The sequence below is a fragment of the Microcebus murinus genome, chromosome 19 (genome assembly GCF_040939455.1).
Source record: "Microcebus murinus isolate Inina chromosome 19, M.murinus_Inina_mat1.0, whole genome shotgun sequence".
Lineage (NCBI taxonomy): Eukaryota > Metazoa > Chordata > Mammalia > Primates > Cheirogaleidae > Microcebus > Microcebus murinus.
The window spans coordinates 15,542,886-15,568,685 of record NC_134122.1 but is presented as its reverse complement, the minus strand read 5'-3'; the positions used below and the strand labels follow the sequence as shown (position 1 = coordinate 15,568,685).

Here is a 25,800-nt window from a genome sequence, read left to right as displayed (position 1 = left end):
GATGATATCAAGAAAACAAAACATGAACAAATAAGAAGTTCAAGAGAAAGATAAAAATTATAAAAAGAACCAAACAGAAACTCTAGAGCTAAAGTCCAATGGGATAGAATAGAAAACCCAGAAATAAATCCACAAATTTATGGTCAATTGATTTCAGACACACAATGGCAAAAGGCTAGATTCTTCAATAAATAGTGCAGAGAATATGGATATCTACATGCAGATGAAATTAGACCCTAATCTCATACCATATGCACAAATCAATTCAAAATGGGTTAAATATTTAAATGTAAGACCTGAAACTATAAAATTTAGAAGAAAAGAATAGGGGTAAAACTCCATGATATTAGTCAGGACAATTTTGTTTTTAATTTGGCACTAAAATCACAGGTAATAAAGCAAAAAAGACAAATGAGATCACATTTTTTAAAAAGTTTTGGACAACAAAGTAAAAAATCAAGAAAGTGGAATATGAGAAAATATTTTTAAGCCATGTATGTAAGGGGCTAATATGCAAAATATGTTAAGAGGTGAAACAGCTTGATAGCAAAACAATAAATAATCCAATTAGAAATGAGCAAAGGACCTGAATAGAAAATTCTCAAAGAAGACATACAAAGGGCCAGTATGTATATAAAAGAAAGTTTACCATCAGGAAAATGCAAATTAAAACCACAATGAGATATCACCTCACACCTGCTAGAATGGCTAATATCAAAAAGATAAAAAGTGTTGGTAAGGATGTGGAGAAGATGGAACCCTTGCACACTACACTGTTGGTGGGAATGTAACTTAGTACAGGCATTAAAGCCAACAGTATGAAGATTCCTCAAAATATTAAAAATATAACTACCTTATCCAGCAATCTCACTACAAGATACATGTCCCAAGTAAATGAAAACCGTATGTTGAAGAGATACCTGGACTTTCATAGTCATTGCAGCATGATCTATAATATAAAGATATAAAGTCAATTAAGTGTAAGTGGATGAATAGATAAAGTAAATGTGGTATGTATACACAATGAATACTATTCAATCTTTAAACAAACAAGGAAATCCTGTCATTTGTGATAACATGGATGAACCTAGAGGACATTATGTTCAGTGAGATAAGCCAAACACAAAAAGAAAAATGCTACATTGTCATACTTACATGCAGAATCTAAAAAATTTGAACTCAAAGAAGCAGAGAATAATGGTGGTTACCAGGGGCTGGTGGGGAGAGTTGAAGATACGTTCATCAGGGGATACAAAATTTCTGTTAGTTTCTATTCATGTCATTTGCCCACTTTTTAATGAGGTTGTTTGATTTTTGTTGATGATTTTCCTGAGTTCTATATAGATTCTAGTTATCAGCCCTTTATCAGATGTATAGCATGCGAATATTTTCTCCCATTCTGTAGGTTGTTTGCTCTTGTGATAGTTTCCTTGGCTGTGCAGAAACTTTTTAATTTGATCAGGTCCCATTTATTTATTTTTGTTGTTGCTATGATTGCCTTTGGGATCAACACTTATGTGTACATACAGAAGTAACATTCATCGTGTGTCAGGCAGGTTGGAGGGGGGAGGAGGAGATAGGTATATTAACACCTAATGGGTGCAGTGCAAACAGTCTAGGGGGATGAACATGCTTGAAGCTCTGACTTGAGTGGGGCAAAGGCAATATATGCAACCTAAACATTTGTACCCCTGTAACATGCTGAAAAAAAAATTCAGTTAGACAGGAGGAATCCTGTCTAGAATACTACTCCAAGAAGTATACTATACAATATGGTGACTATAGTTAATAACAGTATATTGTATATACTTGAAAATTTCTGAGAGTAGATTTTGAGTGTTCTCACCACAAAGAGTAAGTATATGAGCTAATGCATATGTTAGTTTGCTTTCTTAAGCCATTCCACAATGTATACAGCAGCCCCCCTTATCCACAGGGGATATATTCCAGGACTCCAAGTGGATGCCTGTAATCATGGGTAGTACTGAACCCTATGTACTATGTTTTTTCCTAAATATCTATGACAAAGTTTAATTTACAAATTAGGTACAGTAAGAGATTAACAATAATAACTAATAATAAAATAATTATAACAATATTCTGTAAAAAAGTATATGTATGTGGTCTCTCTCTCTCTCAAAATATCCTATATACAATAGGCTATTTTGTACTATACTCACCCTTATTCTTCTCATGATGATATGAGATGATACAATGCTTATGTGATGAGATGAATTGAGGTGAATGACATAGGCATTATGATGTAGCATTAGGCTACTATTAACCTTCTGACAATACATCAGATGAGACAGCTACTAAATGAGATAGGCAGGTAGCATATATAACATGGATACTCTGGACAAAGAAATGATTCATGTCCTGGGATGGGATGGAGCAGGACAATGTAAGATTTCATCATGGTACTCAGAGTGGCATGTAACATAAAACTCATACATTATTTATTTCTGGAGTTTTCCATTTAATATTTTCAGACCACAGTTGACCAGAGATAACTGAAACCATGAAAAGCAAAAACATGGATGAGGGGATACTACTGTACATATTACAATACATCATGTTGTATGCCCTAAATATATATAATACTTATTTGCCAACTTAAAAAATAAATGATTTTTAAGATAGGCACTGAATAAAATTTAAAAATGCAATAAATGCAACAGCAGGCTTGACTCAGCAGCAGAGTCTGTGAATTCAAAGACATGTCATTTGAAATTATTCAGTCAGAGGAGAAAAAGGAAAAAAATGAAAATGAGTGAAGAAAGACTACAGGATTTACGAGACATCATCAAGTAAACTAATATATGCATTACAAAGGAGAAAAGAATAACAGGTAGAATTTTATTGAAAGAAATAATGGCTGAAATTTTTTAAATCTTGGGAGGGAAATGGATATTCAGATTCATGAAGCTGAAAGAACACCCCCAAAGAACCAATTTATCAAGATAACATGACAATTACAAATGTCTATGTACCCAATATGCATTAGGAGCACCTAAATACATAATAAAATTATTACCAGATCTGAAAGGAGGAATAGACACCAGCACAAAAATAGTAGGGGATTTCAATATCTAATTTTCAATAATGGTTAGCTCATCCAGACAGAAAAATCAATAATGAAACACCAGATTTGAAAGCTCCCACAAAAATGATAACTATGTGAGGTAATACATATATTAACTAACTAGGTTTAACCATTCTACCATGGTTAAAACATTTGTGTTGTACACAGTGAATACATAAAATTTTATTTCTCAATTTAAAACAATAACAAATTTAATTTTAAAAAATAATTACAAGCAAGTATCATACCCAGTATATTTTTTGTTCACAGGGGTATGGATTAGCAATTCTGTAACTACTTTCTTAGTATTATAAAACTGAGCAAATGAATAAAGAAATATAAATGATAATGGGGGGAGCCAGGTATCTCGTGGTTGGAAAAGGAGATGAAAATATGGAATGAGGGAGAGCTAGGAAGAAACTTTTTTGTTGGATTGGAATTAAGTGTAACAGAATGAACTCACAGATTTTTTTTTTTTTTGAGACAGAGTCTCACTTTGTTGCCCAGGCTAGAGTGAGTGCCGTGGCATCAGCCTAGCTCACAGCAACCTCAATCTCCTGGGCTCAAGCGATCCTTCTGCTTCAGCCTCCCGAGTAGCTGGGACTACAGGCATGCGCCACCATGCCCGGCTAATTTTTTCTATATATATTTTTTTTAGTTGGTCAATTAATTTCTATTTTTGGTAGAGACGGGGTCTTGCTCTTGCTCAGGCTGGTTTCGAACTCCTGACCTCGAGCAATCCACCCACCTTGGCCTCCCAGAGTGCTAGGATTACAGGTATGAGCCACCACACCCGGCCTCACAGATTTTAATATATGGACATTGACCAGGGTCTGTCAACCTCAGCCCTATTAACATTTGGAGCTGGATAATTCTATGTTGTGGGGACTCTCCTGTACTTTGTAGAATATTTAATAGCATTTGTGGCCTCTACCCACAATAGGTAGCACTCTTTAGTCATGACAATCAAAGACCAAAAATATCTCCAGACATGGCTATTGTACTCTGGGTGGCAAAATTGACCCCCAGATGAGACCACTATTATAGATAAAATTTGAACATACATATGCCTACAAATATATAATTTTATATATAATATAAACATTTATTTACTTACATTTCCATATTTATATATATATTTGCATGCATAAATGTGTGTATATTTATATTTAGTATACATATATAACTTCTGTGATAAATAGTATAGTCCTAGTACTATATCTAAGAAACACTAAAATCACCCCTCACTAACTACCCTACCCCAACACCACTTCACCTGTCTTTTCTTATTGGGAATAAAATCATCAAAGGCATTTTTACAAAGGAAAGACTCACCCTTCATTTCCATCTTGATTAGTAAATCAATCCCCATACGTAAAGCAGTATTTAAAAAGAGACAAGGAAAGAGCTTCTTCCTGAGGCTCATCGCATGTATGTATTCTCCACTGATGATCACATATGGCAAGTTGAGAAAATAGAGGAAACCGCCAAAAGCAACAGCAAAAGCAGCTGAAAAGTAAGAAGGAAAATACAGAGTCAGTTTACAAAAGCTGCAAATGCTTCAAATAAAAATACCCTCATTTTATTACGTATTAGTAGTACAATTTATAGAGTGTAAACTAAAAAAGAGGGGAAATTATTTTCTTCCCCACTTTATCACTAGCTAGTAGCACAGTGTCTAATACAGAGTAGGTGCTCAGTAAGCATTTGTGCTTAGATGAATGAATGAATGATATGAGGAAGAAATTTCTTGGAATTTATTCTTCTCCCTTTTATGCAATTATTGTGTCTATCTACTCATTTAAAAAAAGCAATGAATATAGGTACACTGTTTCCATTTATTTTGGAATTGTGGTTGACAAAATATGAAAAACCTGATAATGTTTAAATCTGTATATTTTCTACTCACAAGCCTTCCAATTAATTCGGACTCCATTCAAATGTGTCTGTCTGCTATTATTCCTATCAATGTCTCAATTTCAATTGTTTCTTTTTTAGGTCTAATATGTCCATTTGAGATTTTTATTCATATATTCCAGACATCAGATGAAATTCTTCCTCTTTGATATTTTTTCCAAATTTATAAATCATGTTTCTTACAAAGTTCTTGTCTAACAAATCCAATATCTGAATTATTTGTGGATTTCTATGGCACATATTTTCCCTGGTATTAAGTTAGTAAGTCCTTTCTATATGTGCATTCCTTGTAATTTTACTTTGATGGACATTATAAAGGAAAAATTGAAAAGATCATAGTTAATTTTATCATCCCCTGGGGAGAGTTAACATTTCTGCCATGGAGAAAGACAAAATCACATATTCTCACTCACATTTGGGAGCTAAAACAGTAGATCTTATGGAGGTAAAGAGGAAGATTGTAGGGCCAGGCACAGTGGCTCATGCCTATAATCCTAGCACTCTGGGAGGCTGAGGCCAGCGGATAGCTCAAGGTCAGGAGTTCGAAACCAGCCTGAGCAAGAGCGAGACCCCGTCTCTACTAAAAATAGAAAGAAATTAATTGGCCAACTAAAAATATATAGAAAAAATTAGCCGGGCATGGTGGCGCATGCCTGTAGTCCCAGCTACACGGGAGGATGAGGCAGAAGGATTGTTTGAGCCCAGGAGTTTGAGGTTGTTGTGAGCTAGGCTGACACCAAGGCACTCTAGCCTGCGCAACAGAGTGCAGGCTCTGCCTCAAAAATAAATAAATAAATAAATAAATGAGTAGGATTGTCGATACCAGAGCCTGGGAAGGGAAAGGGGAGAAGAGGATAAAAAGAAGTTGGGTAAAGAGGTACAAAAAGACAGTTACATAGAAGGAGTAAGTTCTAGTATTTATAGGACAGTAGGGAAACCATAGTTAACAATAATTTATTGTGTATCTAAACATTGCTAGAAGAAAAGAATTGGAATGTTCTGAACACAATAGAAAGAGAAATGTTTGAGGAGCTGGATCTCCCAATTACCCTGATTTAACCGTTACATATTGTATACATGTATCACAATAACATGTGTGCCCCCAAAATATGTACAACTACTATGTATCAGTAAATAACAGCAATTAAAACAAGAATCACATACACACAAAACAAAACACTTTAGATATGTAACTAGATGGCTAGAAGGATAAAGAAACACATATATATATAATTACTTATCAAATATAAAATTTTACATTAATTTGTCAGTATTCTGCTATTAAACTTGGAATTTGTCTTAATCATCGTGGATAATCTTTTTAACGTGCTGTTGAATTCACTTTGAGAGAATTTTGTTGAGGATTTTTGCATCTATGTTCATCAGGGATATTGGCCTGTGGTTTTCTGTTTTCTTTTCTTTCTTTCTTTCTTTTTTTTCATTCTTATGTCTTTGTTCAGGTTTGATATCAGGGTAATTCTGGCCTCGTAGGATGAATTTGGAAGTATTCCCTCCTCTTCAATTTTCCTGAATAGCTTGAGGAGAATTAATATTCTTTAAATATTTGGTAGAATTTAGCAGTGACCATTAGGTTCTAGGCTTTTCTTTGATAGGAGACTTTCAATACCAATTCAAATTTCCTCTCTATTCTGTTCAGACCTCCTATTTCCTCAGTATTCTACCTTGCAAGGTTGTATGCATCCAGGGGATTTATCCATTTCTTCCAGGTTATCCAATTTGTTGAGATATAATTATTCACAATACTGTCTTATTATCCATCTTATTTCTGTGATATCACTTGTAAAGTCTCCTTTTTTGAGTCTTCTTTTTTTTCTTGGTTAGTCTTGCTAAAGTTTTGTCAATTTTATTTACCTTTTCAAAAGACAAATTCTTCATTTTATTGATTTTTTTTTGTTTTTTTAGTCTCTATTTCATTTATTCCTGCTCTGATAATTACTATTTCTTTCCTTCTACTAATTTTGGATTTATTTTGTTCTTGTTTTTCTAGTGCCTACTTAGGTTGTTTATTTGAGATCCTTCCTCTTTTTTAACATAGCCACTTGTTGCTATAAACTTCCCTTGCAGGACAGCTTTTGCTACATTCCATAAGTTTTGGTAAGTTATATTTTCATTTTCATTTGTCTCAAGATATTTTTTAAATTCTCTTTTGATTTCCTCATTGACCTGTTGATTTACAGGAGTATGTTGTTTAATTTCATGTCTTTGTGTAGTTTCCAAGTTCTGTGAGATAAAATAAAATCTTAAGTCTTGCCCCCTCTACCCAGCTGACTGAATAGACGCCCTCCTGGCCAACAGGATACCCCAAAACTGAGCAGTAGGCCAACAGAGCGAGGTCAGGCATGCCTCATCATGTCCCTCTCCCTTCTTGGAGACATCCTTTGTAACTCATTAACAGGCCTAAGGGTATGCAAGACAAACCTGCAGGTCCTCGATTTACACAACAAATGTATGTCTGGGTGACTTTTCTCTGATTAATAGACCTCATTATCTTAAAACATCCCAAGCCATTAGACAAAGCTTGATGTCTTTCACCAATCAAAAAATCTTTAAACCCACCTATAACCTGTAAGCCCCCACTTTGAAGTATCCCACCTTTTCAGGCCATACCAATGTATGCCTTCCATTTATTGCTTTATGACTTTACCTATAACCCCTATCACCTTGAAATGTATAAAACCCAAACTGTAACCCAAGCACAGTGAGTCCACTTGCTGAAGCCTTCTTGGGCATGGCTCTGGGTTATGGTTCTCAAATTTGGCTCAAAAGAAACCTCTTTAAATTATTTTACAGAGTTTGCCTTCTTTTCCATTGACAGTTCTTTTTGTTATTTATTTCTAGTTTTATACTATTTTGTTCAGAAAACATTCTTGAAATGATTTTGATCTTCTTAAATTTGTTAAGGCTTGTTTTGTGGCCTAAGATATGATTTATCCTCTAGAATGTTCCATGTGCTATTGAGAAGAATGTATATTCTGCAGCTATTGGGTGGAATGTGCTATAAAGATCTGACTTGGGAGGGTTGCAGGGGAAATAGGAAGAGATTGATAAACATGTATAAAGTTACAATTAAATAGGAGGAATAAGTTCTGGTATCCTATTGCATAGTTGGGTGACTATAGTTAACAATAATATATTACATATTTTAAAATAGCAAGAGGATTTTGAATGTTCTAACTACAAAGAAAGGATAAATGTTTGAGGTGATGGATATTCTTATTACCCTGATTTGGTCATTACTCAGCATATACATGTATTAAACATCAAATTGTATCCCATAAATATATATAATTATCATATGTATAATTTAAAAAATTTAAAAATCTTATTTAAGAAAAACTTGAAATTTATATCTGTTGGTTGTATTCACTCATGTCCTCCTCACACACACCACCCTCTTAATATTTAGGTGAATTTAAAGTAAGGTAAGAACTTGCTATTCCTTCTATGTAGCATCTTTATTTCTCATTCACTGTTAAAATAGAAGTAGCTCCTGAGGTCCAACCTTTATATGTGGTGTCTTCTTAAATATCCCACCTTTGGCAGGCTCTAGGCTTATCTTAGATCCCTGAATTCTATCAGATGAAAACCCCAAAATGTCTGGTGTTCAGCAGAAAAATCCCAAGGCAAAAACTAGCATTGGCTTTCAATTATTTCCCACTTAGGTGTTTGACTTGTGCTCCCTTAGTAATTTTTATAAACAGAAGGAATTTTAAAAAGTATTTAATCAGTGTCATAGTTGTTTTAGCCAGCTGAGTCATTGATATTCACCTACTTTACAACGCTTTTCAGCATATCACCAGCACATTACTTTGGCATAACAATTCTCTCAACCCATTGTTTTACTGTGTTGTACAGGAGGTGGCAGGCATGACTCTCAAATTTCTAAGAACCAATCAATTAACAGTGTTATTGTTGAAGACAATAAGGATACCTATGAAAGACCGAGATAAGGAAATATTCTAATTGTTCTGCATACAAGGAAGATAAAAGTGAAAAAATAGTGAAAGTGTGTGGTCTGAAAAGAAAAATTTACTTGTGTTTTTCACTAACTGATAACAGGAAATGACTACTGGAGAAGTATTTCTACAAATTCTATAACTTGTCCAGTCTGAATTTACCCAGTCGCATACCCTCCTTGCACGTGAGACATCAAGGGCAGGAAAAACAATTCTCATTTATTTTTTGTATATTTGACACTATTCCAGGCAAGTGTGGTAAATCCCATGACTTGATTAAATGAATAAATAAATATTCCATACGACCCTCTTTCAGTCTATATCCTTAAGTCACATATGACCCTATATTGGTTTTTATCCTCTTGCAAATGCATTCTATGCTATCATAATTTTAACAGATCTCTGTACTGTCCCTTGAATCATTTCACATGTGTGTGCTATATTTCTTTTTAGTTAGAATGTAAGCAGTCTCATAGGAAGTGTCAACTAAACTGTAGAAGGAGTTACCAAATGAAATCCTCCTTTAGTCAATTAAAACACTGAGAATCTTCCACAGAGAAGGGGTTACTTAGACTGACCTCTATTGAAGAATGTGCTAATCATAAAGGCGAAGAGTATTGAGGCGATGATAAAACACAGGAAAAAGATGGCAGTGACTGTTGGGTCGCTGTGTTGGATGACTCTCTCCTGTGTAATCTAGCAAAACAATCAGGAACTAGTTTAGTCTCGTTCGAAGTGGTGCCACAGAAAAACAACGGAGGTGATGGAAAACATCAAATATTTGAGTGTCTCAAGTAAAACAGATCACACTGCTCAGTGAGATGCAAAGTGAACTAAATAACTCCTTTCTCCCAGAGAGCCACCAATCTAAGGCTATTCTTTTGTTTGCTGATAGATGAAGTGACTTCTGAATTTCCACAGTAGAATCAACATGAAACACATTTACTCTTTTGCAATATAAAATTCACTAAGCCCCCACGACATTTACTTTATCCCTCTCAAAGTTTAGCTGCAGTATGTTGCATTCAGGTAGATACTCGCCTTGAGAAATAAAGCCATGTGCAGTACAGAGGTGATACATATACACAGTAATAAGGCTGTAACAAAATATGTAGCCCAGAGCATCCAATTCTTGAGTCCTGCCACAAGTTGGTACTCCTGTGGGAGAGTTAACACAAATCAAATATCATGGGGAAAAAAATTGTTATTTTTGAAATGCATCCACAAGTATTATCTGATGTAATTCCCACAACAGTCTATGTAAGTTTAATATTATTATCCCCATTTTACATAGGAAGAAATCAAGGCTCAGAATAGTCAAGTAACCTCATCAAAGTCATCCACCTGGTCGGTGGCAGTACTGTGATTCCATCTCAAAATTTTGAATCCAGAATTCTTTTCTCCAATAATCCACCAGTTACAGTTTTGACACAAGAAAGATTTAAATAAAAATTTAAAATTCAAAAAGCAACATCACCTTTCTTTATATTATGTTCTACCTCCAGGAAGTAATAAGCTAGGAAGGTAAATAAGCTTTCATTAAATATAGGTTAGAACAGGGATAAGAAAACTATAGCCCATGAGCCAATCCAGCCTACCTCATACTTTTGTAAATAAAGCTTTCTTTTGTAAATAAAGCTTTATTGGCAACCAGCCATGCTCATTTGTTTCCATATTGTCTATGGCTGCTTTCATCCTATGGTTGATCTAAACCAAATCCTTATAATTTTACAGATCCAGAGAGTGTGAATCACTTCTACAAAGTTGCACAGCAGCAGAACTTCCTGTTGCCTGTTCTTCCTGCTCTATCATGCTGCCTCTGCATATTTCTGAGGCCACTTTTCCATGGTTACCTGCACAGTCTGGAGACAGACTCCTTAGGCTTAGGTTTAACAAAAGTTAATAAATCTAAAGGGAGAGAGAGACCGCAATACATTAATAGTAGGGAATTTCAACACCCCACTCTGAGTAATAGAGAGATAATGGAAACAGAAAATCAACAAAGAAACATTAGAGTTAAACTACATACTAGACTAAATAATATGATATTAAAGAACATTTCAGCCAACTGCTGCAGATAGCCTTTTCATAAGCACATGGAACATTCTCCAGAACAGACCATATTTTAGCCCCAAAACAAGTCTCAACAAATGCAAAAAAGTTGAAACCAAATCAAGTATTTTTTCTGATCACAATGGAATAAAACTAGAAATCAATAACAACAGGAATCTTTTTTCCTCAAACTTCTTGATGTTGTTCCCTCATAGACTTTGTAGAACGCATGATGTCCATTAAAATTGGACATCCACAGACTGAAAAATTGAGCTTCAACTTAAACTTCAGACCTTATAAAAATCAACTCAAAGTGGATCATGAATCTAAAAGAAAAAAAAACATGTAACCATAAATTTTTTGAGAAAATATTTGTGATCTAGGATTATGTAAAGAGATTTTTTAGAAACAACATGAAATGCGTGGTCCATTAAAGAAAAAACTTGATAAATTGGAATTAATCGAAATTATAAACATTTGCCCTGTAAAAGATACTGTTAAGAGAATGAAAAGACAAGGTATACATTGGATTTTAAAAATTTCAAATCATGTATCTGACAAAGCACTTGAACTCAGAATATATAAAGAATTCTCTAAACTCAGTAATAAGAAAACAATCTAATAAGGGACAAAAGACTTGAACAGACCTTTCACCAAAGAAGAGATATTAACTGCCAATAAGAACGTAAAATGATATTCAACATAATTAGCAACCAGAAAAATGCAAATTAAAGCTTGATGAGATACCACTACATGCTTTTAGAATGGCTAAAATAAAATAATACCAGGTGTTGACAAGGACGCTGAGCAACTGGATCTCTGACATTGCTGGCAGGAAATAAAAATGGTAAGACCATTCTAAAACACAGTTTGGTAGGTTCTTATAAAGTACACTTAACATGTGATCCAACAATCTCACCCTTGTTTATTCATCCTGGGAATATGAGCATACACAAAAAAACTTACATATATGTTCTTAACAGGCTTATTTGTATTAACCCAAAACTGGAAACAACCAAAATGTTCTACAGTGGGGGCATAGATAAACAAATTATAAAATATCCATACAGCAGAATACTGCTCAGCAGTTTTTAAAAGATACAAACCATTTGAATGGATCTCAGCTGCATTATGACAAGTGACATAAGCAAATGACAAAATGTTACATACTGTATGATTCCATTTAAACAACATTCTAGAAATGACAAAATTACACTAATAAAAGATTGATCAGAGGCTGCCAGGGAACAGATGTAACTAAAAAGAGGTAAAACAAATGATTTGGGGGAGTGATAAAGCTATACTGTACTAATTATGAAGGTGACTACATAAGTCTATAATTGTGACAAATTTACAGAACTGTGTGCCACTCTCTCTCCCCACCAACCCCAAAAAGTTGAGTGCATGTAAAAACTGATGAAATTCTAAAAAGGGCTGTAATGTGCTAAGTAGAATGTTATACTAGTGACAATTTGCCAGTTCTGATAGTTATGGGGTTATGTAAGATATTAACATTGGGGAAGGTTAAGTGAATGGTATGTGGGAATTCTCTGCATTATTTTAGCAATTTCAATGTGAGATTAAACTTATTTCAAAATAAAAAAAATTTTTAAAAAGAAAAACTAGAATGAAACCTAAATAGCCCCATATGTATTTGAGAAATTAACTTTGTATTTTAAAAATCTTCCCACAAAGAAAACTTGTGGTCTACGTGGCTTCATTGATAAATTCTAAATTTATCATTGAAGACAAATATAATAGCACAATTTCTATAAAGACTCTTCCAGAAAACTGAAGGATAAAAAAAAAGCATAACCATGTGATCATTCCAATAAATGCATCAAAAGCACTTCACAACACCCAATATGTATTCCTGATAAAAATGCTAAATAAACCTTAGTTTATTCTGCTCTTAAGCAGAACCCAATAAAGGACATCTACCAAAAATTTACAGAAAATGTTATACTTAATGATAAAAGACTGAATGCTTTCCACCTAATATCAGGAACAAGCAAGGATGTCTGTTCATTTCACCTCTATTTAACATTGTACAGGGCATCTAATATGATAAATAGCTCCCCGAACACCTTAACAACAAAGAAAATCATTGAAAAGTGTGTGCAAAATTCCAAAATTTGAAGTTAATAATGCATGTATCCATTTCCACTGATCTTTACCTCCCAGGTATTTCTGAAACTTTTCCCTCTCTATTCCCATATACTAAACCACCTTAGCTCAAGCCCTCTCTGCTTTTCTTCTGGTCTGTGATTATTGCCCATGATTGGTTCCTCACCTTTAGTCTTGCCTTCATTGTCAAACTTTGTCAACAAACTATGGCCTGAGGGCCAAATCCAGCCCACAGACTATCTTTGTGTGTTCTGCAAGCTAAGAATGGTTTTTACATTTTTAAATAGTTAAAAAAAAAAAAAACCAACAGAAAAAATATTGAACAGAGAAGTATGTGGCTCACAAGACTTAAAATACTATCTTGTGCTTTCCAAAAGAAGCCTGTCAATCCTTGATCTAAGCCATCCTCCATATCCCTTTTCAGAGCCATTTTTCTGAAGGCAACACTGACAGGAAGGAGGCCTAGCCTACTCCCCACCCCCAGTGCTATCTGCCCGGTGAACTCCTATTTATCCTTCATTGCTTAGAACAAGCATCAGCCCTCCTCTGTATGTCAAGAACAACTTTTGCACCCCTTAGGGTACTTATCTATTATAAATTAACTCATTTGACTATTATCTCAATTAAACCTTTAACAATCTGTGAGTAGGAATTCTGTCTTCTCTACCATTTGTTGAATGCTTACAACAGGTTAGAGATGGATCTACATACTTTTAAAAATAATATCTCATTTAATTCCTCCATATAACCCTAAAAAGTAGGCATTATTATCTTCAACTTTTATCTGAGGAAACAGGCTATGATCAAAGAGTTAAACATTTGTGAAGCCAGGATTTGAACCTAAGAACTATCAGAATCCCTGGAACAAACTAGGTAATTAATAAATAAATGTTGCACAAATTAATGGTGACCCAGAGGAATCAATGGCTTTCTCTCTGACTTTACAGCCACTATTCTTTATAATGTAGTACTGATTTGACTTAATATTGAAAGTCATCTCAAATGAGATTTGAAGGAATAAAACTTGGCAAAGATTCACAGAATCATAGAATGTTGGAATTGAACTATAGCTTAAATCCATCTAATTTAAGATCTCATGTGATTATGTCTTTGTTGCTAATTTTATTCCTAAGAACACTCAGGGCATTTAATATTTGACCTCTTTCCACAGTGTTTTTGTCAAATAGTCATTTAGTCAATAAAACTATAAGCCATTCAGTCCAATCAACTGTGTAAAAAAGAAAAAATAAAACCTACAAGCCAAATCAAAAATTGAGATACAAACAAAACATCAGGCCAGATGAGGTGGCTCACAACTGTAATCCTAGCCCTCTGGGAGGCCAAGGCAGGAGGATTGCTCGAGGTCAGGAGTTCGAAACCAACCTGAGCAGGAGTGAGATCCCTTCTCTACTAAAAATAGAAACATATTAATTGGCCAACTAAAAATATACAGAAAAAATTAGCTGGGCATGGTGGCACATGGCTGTAGTCCCAACTACTCGGGAGGCTAAGGCAGGAGGATTGTTTAAGCCCAGGAGTTTGAGGTTGCAGTGAGCTAAACTGATGCCACAGCACTCTAGCCTGGGCAACAAAGCGAGACTCTGTCTAAAAAAACAAAACAAAACAAATAAACAAAAAAATCAGAAGATTGGGCCGGGCGTGGTGGCTCACGCCTGTAATCCTAGCACTTTGGGAGGCCGAGGCGGGCGGATTGCTCAAGGTCAGGAGTTCGAAACCAGCCTGAGCGAGACCCCCCATCTCTACCAAAAATAGAAATAAATTAATTGACCAACTAAAAATATATATACAAAAAAAAATTAGCCGGGCATGGTGGCGCATGCCTGTAGTCCCAGCTACTCGGGAGGCTGAGGCAGTAGGATCGCTGAGCCCCGGAGATTGAGGTTGCTGTGAGCCAGGCTGACACCACGGCACTCACTCTAGCCTGGGCAACAAAGTGAGACTCTGTCTCAAAAAAAAAAAAAAAAAAAAAAAATCAGAAGATGATGTAGTGTACACTCTAGCCAGTCCATGTTTGTATATTGCTACTGCAACATAACTATTCACCAGTGCCAAAAGTGTGGGAATAATCCAACCTTCCACACAAATCTGTCCCATAGGCCCATAATGTTAAAAAGGAAATAAGTTACCTTTAATCCCCTTTCTTTTTCTAATGTGATGATCCTGATGAGGGTAAGTTCATTTTGAGAAAATGCAAGTAAAACCATCATGGATAGGATATTCAAAATTAACCACATATGATTATCATGATAATAAGCAGGGTATGGAAATCTCTGAGCCAAAATGCTGGCATTATTAAACATCCTTTCTGCATCTCTGCCATTGTGATATATCATGATGGCCTTATCTAAGGAATGCTGTATAACCAGGAACCCTTCTTTGATGTAACCTAAATGGGAAAAGAGATTGTAAAGATTATTTTACTGAGAAACAGCCAGGCAAACAAAGGAGACAATCCAGGTAATTTAAAGCTTTTATCTCAGAGAACAAAACAATTTCACCAACACTGACTGTGATTTGTGATAAAACATATAATAAATATACAAACTAAAATATGACATGAAAGTGATACCATTTGCTTTATATAACTTTATCAGCCAAATTAAATGAGAATTCAAGAAAATATTAAACTGACCAATTGCTATAGCTTGAATGTATCTGTCTCTCAAGAATTTATATGTTGGAAACTAATACCCAGTGTCATAGTGTTAAGAGGTGGGGCCTTTTGGGAAGTGATTAAGTCATGACCACCAAACCCTCACGAATAGGATTAATATTCTTATAAGAGTTGAAGGGAGTGTCCAAGTCTCTTTTCTTTTTTCCCCTTTTGCCATGAGAGGACACAGCGTTAGTCACCTCCAGAGGACAAAGCAATGGATGCCATCTTACAAGCAGAGAGAAAGCCCTTACCAGACACTGAATCTGCCAGCATCTTGATCTTGGACTTACCAGCCTCCAAACTATGAGAAATAAATTCCTATCACTTTTAAATTACCCAGTCTGTGGTATGTTGTTATAGCAGCCCAGAATGGACTCAAACACCTCTACACATTGGACATATGGAATAAAAATGAATTCTAAAACAAGCACATTTACAATAGCACTAAAAAGCACTAAAAACAATCACATTGTGATTGCACTAAAAACAATAGCACCAAAAAAGAATAAAATACTTAGGGATAAACTTAACCAAGGAGATGAAAGGCCTATATGTATCCAGCCCACAAATGGGTGACTGCAGCTCAGCTTCTCATGCTCCAGGAGCTGGTACAGGTGGCAGTGGGTTTCCTATGGCGGCAACTCAGCATTCATAACATGGCAACTGAACCTTCTGCTCCCAGGAGGAGAATGTATTTTGAAATTGGGAAGAGTGATAATTCTGGGATATTCCACATCTTGTCGGCTTTAACCTTCTACAGACACAGGGCCTTCTCTGTGAGGAGGGACCTCACTGGTGTGTGCGCGGCGGGTGTGGGGTGGGGGAGGGTTGCTCTCCCAATCAGCTGAAATGTGGTGGGCATGCACCAGGAATACATGCAGGATTGTGCCCTGCACACAAACACCTGTGAGAACAGAACAGGGACTATAACGGTGGGAAACATATTCTCCAGGAGGAGGTAACCAAAAGCCTTGGCTCTACAAAAGGATTCTGGGTATAACAATCTTAGCAGAGCCTTCAGGTGACTCAGCTTCCATAAAATCCTGCCCTTACTTGCCACTCGCCACATCTCCAAATCAGAAGAGCCAGCCCTTTGCTACCTAGGGTACCTCACCAGCAAGTAAATGCTACAGGACCTCAGAAGCCTGTGATGCTAAGGATAAAGACTCTAGTCAGAGAATGTGCTCAGTCCCCACGGTGGGGTTCTGGGACACATGTGGGCCTGCTCAATACAGTCCCCAATCCCTGGGAAGTGGCTATGTGTGAGAGGTAAAGGTGCGAGTGGCTTAGGCATGTTGACTTCCCCTGAGAAAGACAGGTCCTCTCATATCTGCAGTGGCCATGTGCATCAGAGAGTGGCATGGCTGCACATGTGAGAACTGAATACACCCAAGCAATGTCCATATGAATCCCTTCCCCATTCCATGCCAAACAGTCTTCCTCAGACAGAAAGATTCAGGGTCCTGAGGCTTGTCTCTTCTAAAGCTCAAAATGGGTTCTGTTATAAGATTTGATTGGCTTTGCTTGTTTTAAGGACTTGAGTTCAGCCCAATCCTCAACCCTCCAAAAAACTGGCACAGGTTGGGGACTTTATTATTCTTCTTTTTCTTTTTCTTTAATTTCAGAATACAGGCGTACAAATTATTTGGTTACATAAATTGCTTTGGTACCATGCCCATACCCCAGATAGTGTGCATTGTACCCATTAGGTGTGATTTTACCCATTCCCTCCTCCCCATTTCCACCTGCTTGACACCCAATGAATGTTATTTCCATATATGCACATAGGTGTTGACCAATTAGTTTCAATTTAATGGAGTACATGTGGTGTTTGTTTTTCCATTCTTATGATACTTCACTTGGAAGAATAGTCTCCAGCTCCACCCAGGTTAATATAAGAGGTATTAGTTTACCATTTTTTATGGCCAAGTAGTACTCCAGGGTATGCATTTTATTAATCCACACATATATTGATGGACACTTGGGTTGTTTCCACATCTTTGCAATTGTGAATTGTGCTGCTATATGCATTCAAGGGCAGGTGTCTCTTTTACAGAATGTCTTTTTTTCCTTTAAGTAAATACCCAGTAATGGAACTTCTGGATCAAATGATAACTCTACTTTTAGTTCTTTGAGGAATCTCTATACTACTTTCCTAGAGGTTGAACTAGTTTGCAGTCCCACCAGCAGTGCATGAGTGTTCCTATTTCTCCACATCCATGCCAACATTTATTGTTTTGGGACTTTTTCATAAAAGCCATTCTCACCGGAGTTAGGTGATATCTCATTGTGGTTTTGATTTGCATTGCCCTGATCACTAGAGATGTTGAGCATTTTTTTTTTCATGTTTGCAGGCTGGGGACTTTAATGTTGAGATCACCAATACTGATGTTCCAAGGAATCTCAGGCAGATTGTTGTTGTTTCATAGCAGATACAACCCACGCAGGGGCTGCTGAAAGGCCATCCTTGGATTTCTCTGACCTGTTTTAAGCTTCACTCTGAGCCATGATTTCATGCATGTTGGTTTCCAACACCATCCCACCCATCACCACTTCCTAGAAGATGTAGTGCACCTTATCCACATGGAAGATCAAATCCTATTCACGCACACTTTTGAAACACTTATCCAGAGTCTCCACAAAAACCCGGATGATGTCCATGATCCCAGCTTCACTCTCTGATGAATCCACAAAAAACACAAAGTAGAGGGTAGCCTAGTGTTGGTAAATCAGTTTGTAGTTAGAGCCACCAATCAAGCTTCCACCCTCAAAGAAGTTACAAATGTTGTCATTCCACTTGAAAACTAGATGGAAAGTCTCTAGAATGATCTGCTGTTGAATATCTTCTGGGAAATGCTGGTGGAAGTGGACCAGCCATGGCTATTCACATGGTCGCTGAAAACGAGAATTGCCTGAATCATCTTTGCCAATCACACTTCACTCAGTACTGGCTGTTCCCAGAAGGCATGTGCAGTAATATATGGAAACATAAAAGAACTCATACTTTTCTGAGAGAAACCCTTTTAATGTGAGAAAGGTAGTAAAGGATTAAAATTTCCTAGTGCTTTTAAGGACATAAAATGATTGACAATGGAGAAATACCCTTTGACTATAGGGTGTAAGACATGTGATAAAGCCTTCAGTTCTTCCACTTATTTTTGAAAACATGGAAGATCTCACAGTAGAGAAAAGTATAACATGTGGTAAGGCCTTCAGCTGTTCCAGTTCCAACTGAAGTCATGAAAGAACTCATTTCTGAGAAAAGCTCTATAAATGTACAGACTGTTAGAACACTGTTTCTCTCACATACAGCCAAAAATACAGGGTAACATACATTGGAGATGGACCTTATAAACAAAAGAATGCACACTGGATTGAAACTCTAGTTTGCACAATACAGGAAAGTTTTCAGTTTTAACCATTTCAAAAGTTATGTTAATACTCCCATGGGAAAGAAATCTTATACATATAAGTAACTCAGAAAGCCTGATACAAACAAATTCATTATGGTACAATGCTCAACAAAATGGACATGACTGAAATGTTATACAAGATAAAAAAACACTGCTAAAAGAAATTTTAAAAGATACAAATAAATAGAAACACATCCTATATTTGGGGATTGAAAGACTTAATTATTAAGTCCATACTGCCCAAAGAGACTGACAGATTCAGTGAAATCCCTAAGAAAATTCCAATGGCATTTTTTTTTTGCAAAAATAGAAAATAACATCCTAAAATACATGTGGAAGCTCAAAGAACCCTAAGTAGCCAAAACAATCTTGAGAAAGAACAAAGCTGGAGGCTTCATACTTTCTGATTTCAAAACATATTACAGAGATACTTTAACCAAAAAGAGTATGGTACTGGCATAAAGTAAGGCATATAGATCAATGGAACAGAATAGAGAGCCCAAAATAAACCCTCACATATAAGGCCATATGATCAAGAAAGGTGCCAAAACTACACAATGGAGAAAGGATAGTCTCTTCTATAAGTGGTATTGGGAAAACTGGATATCCACATGCAAAAAAATGAAATTGGATCCTTACCTCATACCATATACAAAAATTAAATCAAAAGGAATTAAAGCCCTAAACATAAGACCAAAAAATGAAAAAAAAAAAAAACTCTTAGAAGAAAATATAGAAGAAAAGCTTTATGACATAGGATTTGGCAATGATTTCTTGCATATGACAGCAAAAACACAGGCAACAAAATTAAAAATCGACAAATGGACTACATCAAACTTAAAAACTTCTGTGCAGCAAAGGAAACAATCAACAGAGTAAAAGGGCAGCTTATGGATTTGAAAGAAAATATTTCCATATCATATATCTGATAATGGGTTAATATCCAGAATATATAAAGAACTCCTACAACTCAACAATCAAAACACAAATACTCATTAAAAAACAGACACAGGACTTGAACAGACATTTCTCCAAAGAAAATATACAAGTGGCCGACAAGCATGGTGCTCAATATCATTAATCATCAGGTAAATGAAAATCAAAACTAAAATGAGATGTTACCTCACACCCATTAAATAACAAATGTTGGTAAGGATGTGGAGAAACTGATCCCTTGTGCACTACTGATAGGAATGTACAATTGTGTGGCTATTATGGAAAAAATGATAGAGGTTCCTCAAAATATTAAAAATAGAATTACATAGAATCCAGCTATTCCACTTCCTGATATATATCTAGAATAATTTAAAAGGATCTCAAAGAGATATTTCATATCCATGTTCACTGTACCATTATTCACAGTAAAGAGGTGGAAGTAACCTAAATGTCCATCAAAGAATAAATGGATAAACAAAATGTGGTATAAACACACACACACACACATATATATATTTTAATTACCATTGCATAATTAAAAGTCATTAATCAACTCAAAAGAATAATATGGAACCATAAGTATACAGGCCATGTTAATATAGGAAAATGTAAGCCAGAGAAGCCAAAATTTACCAACTAAGATTATATAAATGCATGGCTATATAAAGTACAGCATATTATTTAAAATAGTATAAAGATGCTTTTCCAATATATAAGGTTTTCTACATGATTGTTTTTACAATAAAAATTAAATTAAAAAATTTGCTGCCACAGTGAATGAACAACTGTCTTATATGTTGAAAAAAAACTGAGGTATACATGTAATGACAGCTAGCATGCAACAAAAATAACAATATAAGTATGCTTAAGGATCTGCTCACCAGGATGTCCCCCATCTGCTTCATCTGGGTTTCTGGGTCCTAGAGTAGGTACTCTTGGAAAGAGAATAGATGTATGCCACTCTGTCTTTCTTTGGAATAATTTATATGGATGATTAGAGGGATCACTAAAATTACTAAAACGCAGGCGATATTTTACCTAGAATGAACAATAGAAAACAAATATTTTAAACTAATGAACATTGAAAAGCAAATATTAGCAGTGAAAATAAAATGAAATACAAATTTTAAAATTGTGTATTGAGGACAGAGTGAGCAACTCAGGGTTCTAAATGCTGAGAAACTATGATGTAACTGTCACAAGGGACAAGTAGTAAACCTCCATGTGATATAATCACAGTCAAAATTTGAAAGTGGCTGAACTTATATCTGTCTTCTTTCATCTTATGGCATTTTGCTTCTGAATTTCAAAGACACAACAGTATAATTTGAGTATATTTTTCTAGACCCATAATTGCCCTGCCTACTGAGGGAAAGAAACATCAAAAAGTCTATTAAGGTGAGATCAGCAAGATGGCAGAGTAAGAGACCCTAGACTTCACTACCTCCCAGAGCAAGCTCAATTAGCTATGATCCACAGATAAGCATACCTGAATGAAAACCCCCAAACTTGGGAATAAGTCTTAGTCACCTGCATGGGTCCACAGAACTGAATAAAAAGTACATTAAAAGGGTAAGAGAAACAGTCTTACTTTTATTGCATTGCCCTCCCCTCCTGCAAGTCAGCACAGCTCCACACAGGGAGGACCTCCCCCCCAACCAGGGCTCACAATTTCTACAGTAAGGAAAGAGAACCAAAGGCAGACATCCAGCTTTCCTAGCATCCAAGATGCTTCTAGGAAGCACACTCAAGTCTCACCTCACAGATCACATAAGGAAAAATGGCATAGCTAGACCACTTGGGGTCAAAAAGAAACAAAGCAAGGATATAGAGGCCATAGTGACCAGCACGCAGATTTGGTGGTAACTCTGTATACCTGCCAGCAGTAGCGCTTGATCAGAGGCACCAGTTAACAACACAGCCCATTCACAAAGCTGAGCTGGTTGCTCCCAGAAATGGTGGAAAGTTCTACCTGGCTTGAATGTCAAGACAGTCAGCCTCCAAGACCAGCCTCAGACTCTGCCATGGGTCCTATCCAAAGACAGACAGATCTGCCATGCCTAAGGAATTTAATCAGTGCTTGGTTTCATCTCAGAGCCTACCCCTAGACTCCATCCATGGAGGGAAAGGACTGCACAGCAAATTTTAGTAAAGAGTAGTTGCTATACTTGCCACACACAGGAGTTTAATTAGTGTTCAACCCAGCCTCAAAGCCCATCTTAAGGCCCCACTGAGGTCGGGAGGCAAATGCCAACCACATATTTCAATTGAGCATAGCAGCTACTCCTGTTCATTCCAATCAGTGTCTCTACCTAACCTTGAGGCCCCTCCTGCAACAGGGTCTGAATGCTGAACTCAAATAGCAGTACTCTCTGGCCAGGGAACACACCCTATAGCCAAGCCAAATAATAGGCAATTGTCGTGCCTACCCAGCAGCTCAGCCTGATTGCAGAGCTCATGCAGTGGTCTTCCTGGACAGCAGAGCCCAGCAAGGTGGCCAACCTGAATTCAGAGCAAAGGCAGCAGCCCCAGCCATTTGGAAAACAAGAAAGCAAGCCCTGCCTGTGCAGGGACTTTACAAACTGCCTATCCAGAATTACATGCTAGAATAAATAGTAAAGTCCTATCCCTGCTAAAGAACACCTGTAAAAGCTAGAAAAGGTGGCTGTTTCCTCAAGTGTGCAGACATCAATGCAAGGTCACAAAGATTACAAAGACTCAGGAAATCATGACACTTCTACAAGAAACTAGTAGAAATCGAACAAAGCACCCTACAGAAAGGGAGATCTACGAAATAACAGAAAAACTATTCAGAATAAGCCTCTTAAAGAAGTTCAGGGAACTACATGAATATATGGATACAAATTAAATTTATAACACAATATAAAATGATACATTAACAAAATGAGAGGTTTGACAAAGAAATAAAAACAATAATAAAATAGAAATCCTAGATATGAAGAATACAATGACTAACCTGAAAACTACAATAGAAAGCTTTAATAGCAGTTTCAATCAAGCAGAAAAAAGAGTAAACGAACTCAAAGACAGAACATTTGAACTTATCCAGAAGAGCAAAAAGTAAAAAGAATAAAAAAGAATGAAGAAATTCTGTAGGAATTATGGGAAACTATCGAGAGAAATCACTTATACGTAATAGGAATTTATAAAAGAGAAAAAGGGCCAGAAATATATAATGGATGAAAACTTCCCTAGTTTGGAGAAAGCAGCCAACATTCAGGTATAGGAAGTGTGCAGGACTCCAGCCAAATTCAATTCAAAAAGAGGAGTTCATTACAAAACACTGAGGAAAGAAATCACAGAGGATGTAAACAAATGGAAAAACATATCATGCTCATATGCTCATGGATCAGCAGAGTCAACATTGTCTATACTACCCAAACTGATTTACAGATTCAATGTGATCCCCATTAAAGTACCAAAATAATTTTGTGCAGATCTAGAAAGAATAAATCTACACTTGATTTTTGTGAGAGGTGAGAGGCACAGATCCTGTTTTTGTCTTCTACATGTGGCTATCCAATTTTCCCAGCACCAGTTATTGAATAAAGGAGGCACATGCGGAAAGAGTGAGGAGGAAATGGGATAGAAAGAACACTTATTGCCTTGCTAGTTATTTTCATTTCTCTCCAATTTCATTGTCAAACATTTGTATCCTAAAGGCAGGATTTGGCTCTATGTATAGATATTATAATTTGATCATTTCCCTCAACAGTGGGCAGTACATCTATAAGATCTGGTAAAGAGACACACCAACTTACCAAATTCAAAGCACTGTTCTTTTCTATCCTCCACAATCTTTTTAAGTGTCTGTAGATGTTCTAATTCTGATGCAACACGGCTGAGCCAAATAGGTGTTCCCAGAGATTTAGGGGAGAAATTAAGTAATTCACTCGAAAGAAAGAAGCTTTTCATATAGGAATCTCTGCTAGTGCATGTGTATCTGCTTTTACCCCAAGTCTTTTGTATGTGGCTATATTCTTATTTACTTAAGCACCATATGCAGGGATCGAAGCATCTTCCTGGTCAGGTAGATTGGCAAAGTTAATAGCCTTACTAGTTAAAGTTCCTGTTGAGATAGGGACTCAGCCGGCACTGTGTGATAAGATGAGTTTTCTTCTCATCTATGTAAGGTAATGGTTAAAAGCACAGGTATCAAAATTAGTTGGGGATGGATTTAAATTCTTGCTGTTATAAACTACCAGTTATAAGCTTGGGCAAGTTACAATTTTTCCCATTTATAAAATGGGGATGTTACCAATATCTCATTAAATCTCTGAAATCTAAAAATAAAATTATCAGGTCTTTAGATAAAACTTTCTTACCTTCAGCGGCAATCTATCATTGCTGTTTTTGAAGTTATGATCAAAAACAATAGCAGCCAGCACATGAACATTCTTATATTTGTACTTAATGTACTTCTCAAAAGCTTCTTCTGATGAAAAGCCTCGAACTGTAGAGAAATAATTTAGGTAAATTATCTGCATAAATGTGAAATGTCTAATAATCATTGATATCTGTATTATGAATACCATAATCTTGAGATATTATAAATTTCAAAACATTATTACTTAAAAATTGACATCACAAACCATGTAATAGATATTTGGGGTACATAAAAATTCTGAAGTGTACAATAAAAGCTACATCACATTATGAATATCTAATTATTACCATAATTGTATATTGAGGTAAATAGAACAGGGGAAATTTCAACTGTGTTTTGAAATCTAGTGATTTTTTGAAAAGAGTATTTTAAGATAATTGACAAGTGACAAATTGATCTCTATGGAAAATATGAGTTTAGAAAATAAACTGAAGTTATACAATAAAAAATATTGTACATTCATATCTACTTTTCTCATTCACGAATTAATCTCTATGAAATTTAGAAATAAACACTCACAAAAACATTCTCACACACACATACAGATATATAACTAAAATTTTTCCTTAGGAATTAAAATATTTATAACATAAGTAGGATATTAAAGTCTTTGACAGCCACTATATAAAGTAACATAAATAATTATTGAGAGAAATAAATATAATTTTTAAAAATGAAATGAGGTACCATATTCAAGGGTTTAAAGAAATCCATCCTGTAAAGGCATCTTTGCTGTAAAAAGTGACATATAAGGTTGCATTGATAATACAATCCTAATAAAAATCTAAACAGAATTTTTATGTGAATTTACAAGCTGATTCTAAAATTTATACAGAAAAAAATAGGTGAAGAACAACCATGACAACTAAACTTCCTTTATAGGCTTACCAGAATATGATAAAACTATAGTAGTTAAGACAGCATCAGAACAACAGAACGATATACAAATGGACCAATTTATCATAATAGACAGCCCATAAATACTTATGAATATATGAACCATTGATTTGTGATAAAATGGTAAGACAGAATAATGGTCTTTTCCATAAACAGTAATAAGTCAAATAAATATCCATATGGGAATAAATGAAACCTCACAACATTAGGAAAATCAATTTCTTCTCAGCTATAGATTTATATGATAAAATGATAATTCATAGTAGTAGGAAGTGATAGTTTCCATAAACAGTAATAGGTCAAATGCATAT

At 35.7% G+C, this 25,800-nt stretch overlaps 1 protein-coding gene and 1 pseudogene across 2 annotated transcripts in view; both read right to left on the bottom strand.

Moving 5' to 3' along the window:
* Positions 1-25,800, bottom strand: part of LOC105885304 (phospholipid-transporting ATPase ABCA3-like) — a 63,037-nt gene that overhangs the window by 21,301 nt on the left and 15,936 nt on the right. For both annotated transcript variants that reach the window (XM_012790140.3, XM_012790141.3), the window contains exons 4-9: positions 24,531-24,658; positions 21,066-21,222; positions 15,306-15,565; positions 10,021-10,137; positions 9,558-9,675; positions 4,421-4,594 (exon numbers count right to left, since the gene is read on the bottom strand). In XM_012790140.3, coding sequence (XP_012645594.2) covers positions 4,421-4,594; positions 9,558-9,675; positions 10,021-10,137; positions 15,306-15,565; positions 21,066-21,222; positions 24,531-24,658 — 954 coding nt within the window. The remainder of the gene's footprint in view (positions 1-4,420; positions 4,595-9,557; positions 9,676-10,020; positions 10,138-15,305; positions 15,566-21,065; positions 21,223-24,530; positions 24,659-25,800) is intronic.
* Positions 17,877-18,756, bottom strand: LOC142862387 (AP-3 complex subunit sigma-2 pseudogene; annotated as a pseudogene).